The following is a 14,142-nucleotide window of genomic DNA, read 5'->3' as shown; positions in this document are numbered from 1 at the left end:
CACCACTTCTTATACCCGCCTAGCCTGAGCCCAAGCCCCGGTTTCAGCCCCGTCCCCGGCTTCAGCCCCAGCCTCACCCTTAGCGCCAGCTACAGCACTCAGGCTCAGCCCTGACCTCCCAGACCCAGACTCCTTGCACCAGCTCCAGTCCTAGCCACAGGGCCAGTCTCCAATGCTCCCGGCCACAGCCTCAGTGACAGACTCCCTTCTGTCAAGAGTATTCCCCTGCCATTTCAACAGTAATTTATTACTCTTATTTCCCTCTGCCTGACATCTGCAGTAATGTATATTGCCTGCAGGGATGACAAGATGTAGTTATTGATTGGTGTCCTTCTGGTTTGAACTGGTTGAAAGCAGTACTGAGTAACCTGATGATCATTAAGTGATTTTCTCCTGTTGAGAGTTTTTTGGGAGTTTTTCCTTGTCTTCCTTGAGGGTTTAGGTTGGTTGAGGGGCAGTTCTATGGGCATATGTGAAGCCCTCTGTGACATGCTTGCGTGTAAAAAGGGCTATACAAATACATTTGATTTGATTAAGTAAATGACATGCGTTTGTGAAGGTTGTCAGATGTCTTGTGAATGTGTGCTTATATGATGCGACCATGTAACACACACTGAGTGGCACTGAGGACTATACTCTGATTGAGGACCTGATTATACATTTGAACACATAGTTACTAACTATTATGCCTAGTTACCAACATAGTTACAAACCCATTTGAAGCAAACTGACAAATAAGAATTAATTTGGTAAACGCACAAGCTACACAGTTAATTAAAACGTGTAACATTGTGTCTATTATTAGCCTATTGATAAAATGCCATTTAACTATAGGATTATGGCGTGATGTATATCAAAGTTGGAAAATAATAAAAAAATAGGATACAAAAATGAACACAGATGGAAAGTTTTACTATAAGTAAGTCACACTAATCACCCTAAATCACTTCCTCTGTCTGTTCTCTGTCGTTCTCTCTCTTTTGTGATTCTTAAAAAATCTCTCTGGAGACACTGAAACACACGATCTTCTACGAACACCTGGTTGTTATCCATTGAATCTAAATTGGGTTTATAGCAGTGGTGCACCTCATTGTAGCAGAGGAGTGCGTGTGAATGTGTTTTTGCGGAAGCATGTTCTCTTATTTATTAGCAGATTCTTATTACAATAGAAAAAGTGGGGGAGATAAAAAAAAAAGACAATATCTACAATACGGGATGTTTTCAAAGCTTTTTATTTGAGATTTTTGAAGTGATGACAATTCTAAACGTAAATTGGAGATAAATACTTTACAGTTAGGTTTAAATTTAAGGTATTTTACTCTATGAATGTATTTTGAAGGAACCATGTTCCTTTCACCCGCTATACCTTTCCAGATTACGCCAGCAGGGGGCGCTCCTGTCTAATGAGCCTATTTACTCTCTTCGGATTTCAACTGATGCACAGTCAGCGCTCCCTTTCACATTCGTGGCCAACAGTGTTGGGGCCAGACTAGCAAAAGTGAATCTGGACCAGTCGTTATAGACAATGCACAATACAAAACCGCTCGAAAGGATGACATCATTCAAGCCAACGCGTTCTGTGCTTTCAGCAATGATGCCTGAACAAAATTGTTAAAATAACCTATTCAAAATAGCTTATATGATATTTTTAGTTGGCATGACATTTTCTGTTATGGCAATTTTGTATTTCATAAAATAGATTGAAGTTGGTATAGGGCAGGGTTCACAATAGGTACACTCGATTTATTACACGAATGTCTACTGATCAAACGAGTTAAGCGGTCATATTTGAACAACAAAATTGTATTATAGTATCTTACGCTTATCGCTGTGAGTTTGCTAACTGCTATCTGATTCGTATGTTCAGTCAAATAAAAAAATGCATAGATAGGCCTACACGTGTCGCTGTCTACGTTTAATATGTACATAGTAGCCTACTCCAAACATTTAATTACAAGACGAGTAGGACTGGTATAGCTTGGTATGGATTTTAAGAAGTGACATTTGCAATACGGAATACGGAATACCAAACAGCGTCGTGGTTTTGTGTAAGCCTGATGAGCCCCACACTGTTCACCGCCGGCATGTCTTATGATGAAATCGTGGTGACTTTATAGATACGAGGTCCTAGGGCGCCCAAACAGCGCCTCTCCCTTTGTGGTTAGAGAGAAGATGGCTCCCGTTCTGGAGAAAAAGCTGCTGGGCGCAGCCGGAGCAGGCGATACCATGGAGAATAACAACGAAGACGAGGAAGGACAAAACCTATGGCAAGTTAAAGTACTTCTGAATAGTCACGCGTGTGCCATTTTATTCAAGGGAAACCTACTAACGGTCAAATTCAATCTGCTTTGTCACTGCCGGTTGGTCCTCAAAACCGGCCCGGGATGCCAAAACAGCCAGAAAACTAGGCTGGGTAGCTGCTACAGTAGCAAGCTAGCTTAGCTAACTGACAGTTAGCAGTAATTTCTATCTGACTTTAAGGCATTAGATTTCCATTTTTCACTTGTTGTCAGCCTCTTCTAAATATAATCAGTAATAAACCCATATCAATAGCAAAAGGTGGCCATGCAGAGATTGCTGTGCTCCTTCTCTAGCCAGCTTGCTAACTAGCAAGCGAGTTACTTCGCTACTAGCTGCAACGGACCCCAGGTTGCAGGGAGTGTTCAGCAAGCTAGTGGTGTGCAGAAATTAGCTACGGTAACACTATTAGCACACTAGCCTGGCGAGTAATGGTTTGCTACTTGTAGTTTTAGCTAACCTCGGCTTGACAGCATACAAGCAGATGTTGTCAACTCGGTTTCAGCCTATTTATCTACCTTAGCTAAACATCGGACACCTGTCAAATCGACGTAGAATGCTTGATTGCTGTCTTAATAATTTACCAGACATCAAAAGGATGTTGCTAGCTCGCAAAGTTAGCCAGATAGCTAGAATAATAACGTATCTTCTTCACGCAGGACTTCCATTCTTAGTGAGGTTTCAACTCGTTCAAGTTCAAAGTTGCCATCCGGGAAAAATATATTGATATTTGGTAAGTAGAGATTGCATGCTTGCTGAAGGCATTACAATATTTCGGTCCTACATGATGTTTGCAGATAAATAAAACAGGCAAAGTGACTAGACGTGGTAGACATAGGCTTGTAATACTTGGCTGAAACAATGTCTATTTTTATGGAAGACCAGTGTGGTGATGGAGGTCTGCTTGGTTGTTGACTGCGTTTTGAGTCTGAAAGCTGTGTGTTTGTCCCTATGTTCAGGAGAGGATGGCTCAGGGAAGACAACTCTTATGGGAAAGCTTCAAGGAGCAGACCACAACAAAAAAGGCAGAGGGCTGGAATACCTGTACTTAAATGTCCACGACGAAGACAGAGATGGTGAGCTCTCTTCACATTTTCTCCTTCATGTTCACCCTCTCATCTGTTCTTCCATTCTTGTTCTCTTGTCCTCTTATCTAATCCCCACAGTTCATCTTCTCATTCTTTCACTACTTCTGTAACTCCTAATCCTCTCATCTCTGCTACACTCATCTTTTCATATTCTCATCCCCTTTATTTTAACCCTCCTTTAAGGAAACACCAGACAATTTGGGAAGCTGAAACACTGTTCCTGTTTATTCATTAAAATAGTTGTAAGGCTGAGGAACACGAGAATCCCAGTGTGTCTGCTATTATAATGGCACTTAAGTGACCTATCATGATGTTGCCCTTAGAAAAGTTATGTTTTAATTGCATATTCAAGAAGACAAAAAGTGTATTTGATTAGATAAATTCTTACATTGTTGTTTTTCTGATTAATTCCCACCGTGCAGACCTGACGCGTTGTAACGTGTGGATCCTAGACGGGGACCTCTACCACAAAGGCCTGCTCAAGTTTGCTGTGTCAGCCGAGTCGCTAGGAGACAGCCTGGCAGTGTTCGTGGCAGACATGTCTCATCCATGGAGCATCATGGAGTCACTGCAGAAGTGGGCCAGTGTGCTGAGAGACCACCTGGACAAGCTGAAAATTCCCCCAGAGGAGATGAGGGAGATGGAACAGAAGAGTGAGTCGTAAATGTGGTAGCTCATCTGGGTGTGGATGTTGTACTTAAGGGTCTTTCTTGATTACAGTGGGTCTTGGTGTTTTGTGGTGATGCTGACAGGCCACAAGGTGGTACACTGACTAACAGCAGGCTTATGTTACAGGTTATCTACATTATAGTCTGTCTGCAGGCTGCTAGTACAACAGTTCACCTATTGTCATCTCATGTCATATAGCACAGCCACTATCTGCTTTGTCATCCTGAAATCATAACACAAAATGCCTACATGGATGACATCACCTTTTGTGAGACAACTATAGATGTTGTAGCTCACTAGCCTGCCAGTAGAATAGGCTTAATAGTGTTAGTGCTGCTCTGCCAGCATCCCACCAAAAGATACCAGAGGAGATCAAAGTTGATATAACAAGCAGATAGGCTTTGATTGTGATGGAAAGAGCACACGCCACAGCAACCAAGCTCCGTATGATCTTACACATCACTTTCTGGGTCATCAGCAAGGCCCATGATCATCAGCTGTGTGTTGGAGGCCGGAGGCTAGAGGTTGGAGACCGTAGGCAGAAGATTAGTGGCTAGAGGTTAAGAATTAGAGGCTGGAGATTAGAGGCTAGGGGATATGGACCAGAGGCTGCTAGCTTCAAGTGACTGGTACCATCACATTTTGATTATATGTCCTTAGTGTTGTTGTTGTTTAAGATGCAAATAATTTCAAATTGACGAGAGATAGAGGATGGCTTACCAGGCCACATGCCTGAAGTAGGAGAGGGTGAATTGGGTAAAAAGACCAGACCACAAAACTTCTCACTAACTGACATGACTGATGTGTGAAAGAGGAAGAAGCTAAGCTGAGCTGGTCTGCACGTTTTACTGAGGTGCAACATGACTGAGTTCAGAGGGCAGGTTGTGTTTCTTGTGCGTGTTAACCAGGCCTGCTCACCATTCTGAGCCTGGCATTCCCACTCTCCTTGCCATTCCAGCAGCTTTGTTGATAGCTGATTTCCCCCGCCACAGAGCCAGCTCTGTAGCTTGGCACACCGGTCTGGTATCCAGACAACATGTCAGTTATCCTGTCAGCACAGAACATGGCACTCTAGTGAGACACATGGTGTGTGTGTGTGTGTGTGTGTGTGTGTGTGTGTGTGTGTGTGTGTGTGTGTGTGTGTGTGTGTGTGTGTGTGTGTGTGTGTGTGTGTGTGTGTGTGTGTGTGTGTGTGTGTGTGTGTGTGTGTGTGTGTGTGTGTGTGTGTGCAAGCACCGGTCAAGACAGTCTTACAGCAGTGTTGCATCATCATGGTTCTCCGACTCTGACAAGACAGTGTTAGCAGGGAAGGGGCTGGGTGTCTGGCAGCCGGACACCTCTGAACACTGGAGCTGCATCTGCTTAGTGGAGCTGCTTAGGAGAGCTGTCCGGCATCCAAACACAGAATCAGGAGTTACCGTGTATGGTTAACCTCAGAGTCTTATTGGTTATGGGCTACAGATGTGAAGTGAAAGCAGCAGAACTAGTTGATAGCCCCGTAAAGTGATTGGGCCCCACCCTTGTTTGTGGAGCAGACGTGTCATTGGGCAAAGTCGAGCTGGGGAGAGACTCAAGCTGTGACAGCAGCTGGTCAGGCCTGGGTCAGACTGGTGTGTCTCGGAGGAGGAGGAGGAGCAGCAGGAGAAGGTGGTTGTGGGTAAAGCAGGCGGAATTCTAGGTGTGTTCGGTCAGAACAATCATGGTGCCTCGTACAGTCCCATATCTGCTAACTTAGCAGAAAGGCTTGTCAGACTGTTGTCAGACTGTTGTCAGACTGTTGTCAGACTGTTGTCAGACTGTTGTCAGACTGTTGTCAGACTGTTGTCAGACTGTTTTCAGACTGTTTTCAGACTGTTGTCAGACTGTTGTCAGATTGTTGTGCTGGCTTATGCAACTGCTGTAGACTGCATTGTAACTTCCCTCCAGTAGAGGGAGCCTACAAAGCCAGCTGGGAAATCAGGGGTCATTTTTGAAAGACTGAGTGGAACTCTAGCACTGCTGGATTTTGCCCTGCCTGCCTCAGCCCGTCTGCCTCAGCCTGTCTGCCCCTGCCCTGCCCTCTAGTTCTAACGGCTCCAGTCTAGACCTAGCCTCCCCTTCCTACCGCTCCACCTCGGATGTCCTGTTTTCTGCTTCTTTCATTCCCCTTTAAGTAGGGAAGAAGGGTGAGATGAGGAAGTCAACCTGACTGTGTGTGTGTCATCGTTGCTGCATTCCTCAGGTTCCTGAGGAAGCGTGTGTGTGTGTGTCCCCACCCCTTAACACACACGTGCTTACACACAAAGCACTCTGATCTGCAGGCCAGTCTCTGGTGTCTCGTTGTGTTCTGGTTCAGTAGTAGCCTGATGCCTGGCAACAGTGTGAGCTATAGTTGGGCGTATTTCCATTTCAGTTGAGAACACAAAGTGAAAGAAGTTGCTTTTGATGCAAAAATCTTCATCTTCAGTATCCACTGAAATGATTGCTTACATTTGTGTTTGTGTGCGTGTACATGTGTTGTATTGACCTGTGTTGTGTTGTGATAACCTTTGCTGTTGTGTTTGTGATTCTCACTGGTGGTGGTGATGTTGAATGTTGCTGCTGTTGTTTTTGTATTCCAGTGGTAAAGGCCTTCCAGGAGTACTCTGAGCCCGAGGACGCCAACTCCTCCTCTCCACAGAGACGCGCCTTGCCACCAGGGGGCGACGACGAGGGTGTGGTGCTGCCGCTGGGAGACAACACCCTGACGCACAACCTGGGCATCCCAGTGCTTGTTGTCTGCACCAAGGTAATGTACTCTCCATCTCAATGTGATGTGGCTATATTGATCTGATCAGTTCCTAGCTGGTTAACATGGCGTAGGGAGTCTGGTCTGATGCAGTCTCTAGTCCTTGGTCCTGGTCCTGTTTGGGCCTTGAGGCAGTGTCCTCTATGAAAGCTCGCCATTATGTTGTGCCCTCTGGGTAATATTTGGTGTGGAGGAACACAGTGTTGCCATCATCCCAGTTTCACATGTTCTGCGTGACCAGGGGAGGCTGAAAGAGGCCTGTTGTTCTGGTGTTCTGTCTGTCCTGGAGGGCAGAGGGGTGCTGGGATGCACCTCCTTAAAAATAAGGTCGCTCTTATTAGCTCTGTGTCTTTTTCTCTTTTTAAATGAAGAATTATGCTTTTAGTATTCCAACGGGTTCTGCTAAGCTACTACTACTATGGCCTAGATGTTACAAAACATCTACATAACTTGAGATGATATAAAAGTACTAAAGACTATTTGAGTACTAAACTATTCTACTTAGTTGATTGGAGAGAGCTTAGTTTAATGGACTGTGACTGGTGAATTGGCATGCAGGTGGCTATTAATATTAGATGGCTTGTGGCTGTATATCCAACCAGATCTCATGACAGTCTTGGCTAAACTCACGCATAGACTCTGAACTTCAGCTGGGGACTGGGATAGTCTAGATTTCCATCTAGTGGTTGCTATGGGGAAGTGCTTCTATGTGTGTCAGTGAGAAGGAGAAAGAGGGTGGGGCCTGCAAGCCTTTTCCTTCCTACGGTGAGAGAGAAAAGAGGAAGTGAGGGAGGGCTTCTAGAGGAGCTCCATGGAGAGCTGTGTGGGAGGAGACAGACGAGGAGGACATGCCAGAGCTGCAGTTACTGCTCGTCATTTTGATGTCCCCCAGGAGAGAAATGCCCTGCATTCTCAGCTCAGCAACAAACAAAAAGTCAACTTTTTTTTCTTTCTGTGTCCCTGTTTGTCTCTCTCTCTCTGTCCTTTTATCTGCCCCCCCCCCCCTTTCTGTCCCTTTCTTTTTGCCTTCAGTGTGACACGGTCAGCGTCTTAGAGAAAGAGCACGACTTCAGAGAGGAGCACTTTGACTTCATCCAGTCTCACATCCGGCGGTTCTGCTTACAGTGTATCCTTCACCCTCCTTTCCCTCACATGCGCTCAATCCCCTGTCCCCCTTTTACATATTTAATAGACAACATTGATGTGATGCAACTCCAAATAAGCCTTTCTCTTTCAAACCGTCCGTCAACACATTTACTTGTCAACAATGGTAAAATACCCTTGTCGAATGTTTTCTCACTCACAAACCCTCAACCTAACTCTTTAAATATGCCAGGTAAATCCCTGGTTGGTGGTGTGAAAGGGGTATCTGATCTGTGCTCCCTGTTCTGGATGTTCTAAGTGTTCCAGGTGTGTCCTCCTTAATACCCCACCTCCCAGACGGAGCAGGGCTCATCTACACCTCAGTCAAGGAGGAGAAGAACCTGGACCTCCTCTATAAATACATCGTCCACAAGCTCTACGACTTCCAGTTCACCACCCCAGCCTTAGTGGTGGAGAAAGATGCAGTCTTCATGTGAGTCCAGAATTCTGCCTCTGTTTTTAACACAGAGATGAGATTGGGATTATTCATTATGTTGCTCTATGTTTACGTTGCCAACGGCAACACACTTGCCCGTCTCTCTGTAGTCCATCTGGCTGGGACAATGAGAAGAAGATTGGTATTCTGCATGAAAACTTCTCCACAGTTCGACCTGAGGATCCCTTTGAGGACTTTATTGTGAAGCCTCCTGTCAGGAAGGTAAGAGAAGGAGAACGAGTGGAGGGGACACACACACACACAGCGTACATTGCACCTGCATCTCTGTGGTGAAGCTGTGGAGATGGCTCCCCTGTAGAAACCACATCTGCAGCGCTTGTCGACTACGTTGACTTTGCCTTGGGGCGTTCAGTTGAGTGTGGCTCCGCACCTGCCTGCTCAGCCCACCCTAGTCCCTCTGTCTGCCGTCTCTCCTTGTCCTTAATGTCTCACACCTACGGTCTGTTGTTTTTTTTGCTTACAAGTATACATTGTTTTGCTTCAACAAGGATACATTCTGGGTGCACTTGTGTTCTGTTCTAGTTGGTCCACGACAAGGAGGTGAATGCAGAGGACGAGCAGGTGTTCTTGATGAAGCAACAGGTTGGTTGTCGTGGTTACGTCCTCTTGTAATGAGTCCGATATGCCATCTTCCTCACCATCTTCTGGAGCCCGTACATTGTGACCACTAGATGGCGCAAGGTTTACAAAGAGCACTCCTTGTGTTTCTGATGCCATCTATAGGCCCCGTCCACTTCTTTCACTATGCTCCATCAGATGCCAGTCACAGCCATTAGAACATTTGAACTTGGATCGGTTATGCTTCATGACATATTCCTGTGTTTCTCTCTCGAAGTCACTACTGGCCAAGCAGCCAGCCACACCAACCAGAGGAGCCTCAGTAAGTCTGACATCATCATATAATGGCCAATGTCAGTGTTTCCTTTGTGCATGTATATGTAGTGCTGAAATGGATTGGATGTGAAAGCATATAACATGAACAACTCTTCCATCTACCCCCTCCAGGAATCTCCAGGACGGACAGCCTCCAGTTCCCCCAGGCCCAGTGGCCGAGCCCCCACCAACGTGGCCAGCGTCTCCCCCATGACGGCCGTCAAGAAGCCTGACCCCAACATGAAGGGTAAGGACCCCCTCTCACTCATGTTAGGCTAGGCCCTGTTATCGACTGTTTAATTTAGGCCTCATTATTTTACAATGTAAACCTTGATATTGGATCATTTAATGTTCGGCCTGATTTAGCTTTTTTGTGTGTATGGTCCCAATGTTCGCAAAATTTTTGTGAAATAGATGTAATTGACTGTGCGTGTGTCGTTGACTTGATGTGGTTCCTTATCACTGTGTGCGCGTGCGGGCCTTCAGGAGCAGCAGCCAATGAGGGCGTCCTGGCCAACTTCTTCAACAGCCTGCTGAGCAAGAAGACTGGATCCCCCGGTAGTCCAGGCAGCACCACAGGCTCCCCAGGGACACCGGTCCAAACCTCAGCCAAGAAAACAGGTAGGGCTGGCTCCTCCTGGTGCAGGCTGCAACACTGTCCCTCCTCCAGGTGCGACTTTGGCCCCCAGCTCAGCCAGCTTATGCTGTCCCTGTGAGTGGAAGGGAAAGAGAGCAGGTCCCAGAAGAGGTGGGGTTATCCTGCCCCTCAACCATTGATCCTAGGCGGAGCTGGTGAAAGGCCTGTATGCTGCATGGAACTCCCCCTGTCTGTGAAAATCACCATGTGACATCACAGAATGACCCCAATCTGGCTTGTGCCGCATTTCAGTGCTGCGTCTCTGCTCTGAACACCTGCTGCATGAACAGCATGCATTTATACTAACCCCCCATTCCCCCATGTGTTCATATGAGCCTAAACACTGTGTTCATATGTTCATCTTAACACAACATGATAGGAACAGATGAATGAGCTCACTGTCCATTCGGATCTCATTAGGGTATAGAAGGAATGTGGAACTGGGGAACTGGAGCCAACTGTTGTTCTCATGGGACTGATACAATTAATAGTAAAATTGAATATGTAAATATGAGATAAAGATAATGGAGCAGTTCTACCTTTGCCTCAAACACTCATCCTCTCCTTGTCCTGTCATACGTATCTGTCCCGGCCCTGTTTACCATATCAACCATCAGAAGATTCTTTATTAGCTGTGCATGTGCAAAACCATAGTGATGTGCCAGTGACTGCATGGCATGGAACCATCTCACAATCTATCCTTCCCTCAACTGTGCCTGCTTCTGAATAAAACAGTCTGTCAGTTGACTGCCAGGTTGTCACACACTGGCCCCACAGACGCTACAGGAGATTACTCTGTGTTTTTATTTCTATTTTTTCCAAGGGCAGAAGCCGGGTTTGACTGACGTCCAGGCCGAGCTGGACAGGATGACTCGCAGACCGGATGCCATGGTAACAGCGGACAACACCCCCCCTCCCACGGAGAACGAGGCCTGAGGCAACAGCAGCCGCATCGTCCACTGCTAGGCCCTCCAGAACACCACGCGCATAAAGACGACACTCTCAAGACCCAACTCCTAACGTTTATATCAGTCAGCAAGCAGATGGGGGGGGGGGGGGGGGGGCTTCGCCAAATTGGGTTTCAGATGCTATGGGATATACATTGGTGAAATGGATAGGGGAGAGAGGGAGAAAAAGATGGAGAGAAAGAAAAGAGATGTTGAAGACATAGCTGTGTTTATATCCTTGTTTCTTCAATTTGTAAAGGTTTTTTTGCAAGGGGATGTCAAGTTTTGGTAATGTGCACACTCCCTGCTAGCAATCCACCCCCCATCCCACCCCCCACCGCAGTGTGTCAAGGGCTGCCATGGTGTCTCGTTCAGATAATTGTATGGAAGGAAATCGGTTGCGATTATAAGATTTAATTGTAAGCCTAAATATGTATTAGTTCAAAAACAATGAAAATACTTGCAAGCGTATGTAGTATGTACAAAAAGGTAGATCCAATACTGATGTATTTATATGACAATTCCTTGTTCTTTTCTATGCTCCTCCTGCATCGCCTTCCGGTTTCCATGCCTACGCTGAGCTACATGTTAACTTGTAAAAACGCCACTGATGCCCTGACACTAATGACAGTCAACATGGCAGCCACCAAGGTTCTGTAAATAGAAGCTAAATTGCAATTCAAGCTTTTGGTCAAATTTTATGCGAAATGCTGTAATTGAAAAGAAGAAAGAAAAAAAGGGTGAAGTTAACGGTGGAGTTAGAATTGGCAGGAGTTGAGTTAGCAGCAGAGGCTTCTCTACGTTTTGGCTTCAGGCGTATGCGAGTGATTGTGTGTGTTTGAGGGTGTGTATGTCTGCTTAGGGAGGGGTTGGGCAGCATCTTTCCTACTATTACTCCCAAGTGCCTGGCACAGCTGGCTGCTTGTGTCCCAGTACAAGTGCTTGTGTGCTTCTGGAGGGAAAGCACTGTAGCACAAACAGTCTAAAGGTTTGGTCCTGTTCTGTCATTTAAAGTAATTTATTTTTGTTTTATTATTATTTCTTTTTTTTCTTTTGTAATACATGCCTGTGGTCTTTTCATAATGTTTCAAATGAAATGTTCTTTTTTTCCGTGGCCTAGATAACGTTCAGAGGAGGAAAAGATAATGCCTTTACCGTGTTTGAAACCATCAAGGTTTCTTGTACCCCCCCAGACCAACACAGACGAGCCTCTGACCTCTTACTCCAGCGGCCAATCAGAGATCAATGGAACTATGTAGACATGACATTTTCAGTCCTGTCCTTTTTTTGTCCACCTCTCATACTTTAGTTTGACATGTTTTAATGTATGTATCGACTGTGGCTCGTCACATGAAACATTCCTGCATCTCTGTGGTGAAGCTGTGGAGATTGCTCCCCTGTAGAAACCACTTCTGCAGCGCTTGTCGACTACGTTGACTTTGCCTTGGGGCGTTCAGTTGAGTGTGGCTCCGCACCTGCCTGCTCAGGCCACCCTAGTCCCTCTGTCTGCCGTCTCTCCTGTCCTTAATGAGTTGTCTCACACCTATGGTCTGTTGTTTTTTTTGCTTCAACAATATTATCCACTGTGTGACTGTATCATATCAGATTATCTGTAAAATTGCAAAAGTAATGTATGTTACGATTCTTAATGACTATAATTCTAATCTTGATGGAATAACTGCAGGTGATTGGTTCTCGTCAGTCCCCTAGGTCTTCCTTATTGTTTGCGGTCAGGTTTCTCCACTGTCACGTTGATTTTAACGACCTTAGAAAGAAGGAAAAAAAAAACGAGCAGCTACTGGACTTGCCATTTAAAAAGCACCAACAGCTTAAAAACTGCAGATGATAGGCACCAGTAACCAAAGATGCAGAGCAGTGGTGTTCAGTCATAGTTAGAGGGGAATCCCGGCCCATCTACCTTGGGCCTGGCTACTGCAGCAGGACCTTGTCTCTGTTTTCTATCTTTGTTGCTCTGTAAGGGAAAAACCACAATATCACAAGATCCCTTTTCACTCTGCAGTGACAGTCTGGGCTGGCAGTAGTTTGAAAAGGGCACATTTTGTTTTGCATGAACTAATATGTTGTGAAATGCTTAGGTTGTTATAGAACCACTCTGGATTTGTATTCTGCTGGAGATGGGTGCTTGTCACTGCTCTCCTCTTGGGTCAGAGATTGGGAAACTGAAGCACAATCCGGGACAGCTAGGAGGGGTTTTCATTGGGTGAATTAAGCACTTTTGAACAGGGAGGTTGAATAGCCCTTATGTAACCTTACACCTTCTTTACTTTCTGCCTGCTTAGTACCTGTATGGATGACTCCAATCCGTCTGACACAACAATTATATACTGTAACATTAACAATGTAACTACTTACCCATGAGTCTACTAGTTTCTAGTCCTCATGTAGTCTCCTGACCGAGCATGTCTTTCTTAGCTCCTATCCAGATAAGTTATAACAGGGCTCCCTATATTTTCATGTGCTGGTCATTCAGCTCTAGTTTTAATCTGGGTTGATTTTTCTGCATAGAGAACGGATGAACCAGAATCCAGAACAGCTGACTGGTTGTCTCACAGTTCACAGGGCAGCCACATTGCTATATGGCTGTTTCTTTGACCAAGACCATTAAAATACGACCAGATGTATTACTGCCCTTGCTGAAATAAATAATTCGCTACAGCAAGGAAAATGAACTTTTAGGCTGCTTGAGTTTAAATTTGCACTACTTTTTATAATACGATTTACCCTCCCCCTAAGATTAGTAACAAAGCCTGTAACATTCAATTCAACCGTCAGTTGATAGGCTGCTCTTCATTCTAGGACTAATAGTCTTGTTGCAACACACCCACGCTAGACCGATACAGCTTTATCTTCCAGGTAAACCCTAAGTACGACAGCCTGTGTGTCCTGGTCAGGATAGTAGGAGAGACTGCAGCGCACTGCCATGTGGGAGCGCGCTTCTTGTGCCGACAAAGATAAGGAAACGTGACTGTATACCCTGGCTTCAATAAAACAAAGAATCCAGACCTTTGGTTAGCTTGTTTATTTTGCGTGTATTTTCTGCTCAAATCTTTGTCAAGGGATAATATTGTAACCTGCTTTTCTGAGTGACACAAAACATTAGATGGAACCAAACCAGTTTCACAGGTAGCCTATATAGCCCCTATTTTTACTCAAGGACAGAATAATTGGGTTTGTTAAATGTACAATACTGTAGACAATATATTGGTCCAGACAAATAAATATGCATTTTCAACCGAAATATT

General features: G+C 45.3%; 1 protein-coding gene across 2 annotated transcripts; it reads left to right on the top strand.

The window, feature by feature from the left end:
* The first annotated feature begins 2,112 nt into the window (after positions 1-2,112).
* Positions 2,113-13,902, top strand: dync1li2 (dynein, cytoplasmic 1, light intermediate chain 2). Of its 2 annotated transcripts, none has more exons than XM_062470754.1 (13): positions 2,113-2,267; positions 2,958-3,031; positions 3,258-3,374; positions 3,809-4,039; positions 6,656-6,822; positions 7,855-7,948; positions 8,263-8,398; positions 8,512-8,623; positions 8,945-9,004; positions 9,258-9,302; positions 9,428-9,542; positions 9,782-9,916; positions 10,761-13,902. In XM_062470754.1, exons 1-13 carry the CDS (start codon positions 2,173-2,175, stop codon positions 10,775-10,777), a joined length of 1,398 nt encoding a protein of 465 aa, XP_062326738.1. In that variant the 5' UTR covers positions 2,113-2,172; the 3' UTR covers positions 10,778-13,902. The 2 variants fall into 2 exon arrangements, with proteins under 2 accessions (XP_062326738.1, XP_062326737.1); XM_062470753.1 differs by having other exon boundaries at positions 10,756-13,902.
* The last annotated feature ends 240 nt before the right edge of the window (positions 13,903-14,142 follow it).

This window comes from Osmerus eperlanus, chromosome 10, assembly GCF_963692335.1.
Source record: "Osmerus eperlanus chromosome 10, fOsmEpe2.1, whole genome shotgun sequence".
In the NCBI taxonomy this organism is placed as follows: Eukaryota; Metazoa; Chordata; class Actinopteri; order Osmeriformes; family Osmeridae; genus Osmerus; species Osmerus eperlanus.
This window is presented reverse-complemented; position numbering and strand designations above follow the sequence as displayed.

Coding starts and splice junctions, on each gene's coding strand:
- dync1li2 (XM_062470753.1), top strand. CDS start 2,173: ATGGCTCCCGTTCTGGAGAAAAAGCTGCTGGGCGCAGCCGGAGCAGGC. Junction 3,032..3,257: donor GAAAAATATATTGATATTTG/GTAAGTAGAGAT, acceptor CCCTATGTTCAG/GAGAGGATGGCTCAGGGAAG. Junction 7,949..8,262: donor CCGGCGGTTCTGCTTACAGT/GTATCCTTCACC, acceptor CCCACCTCCCAG/ACGGAGCAGGGCTCATCTAC.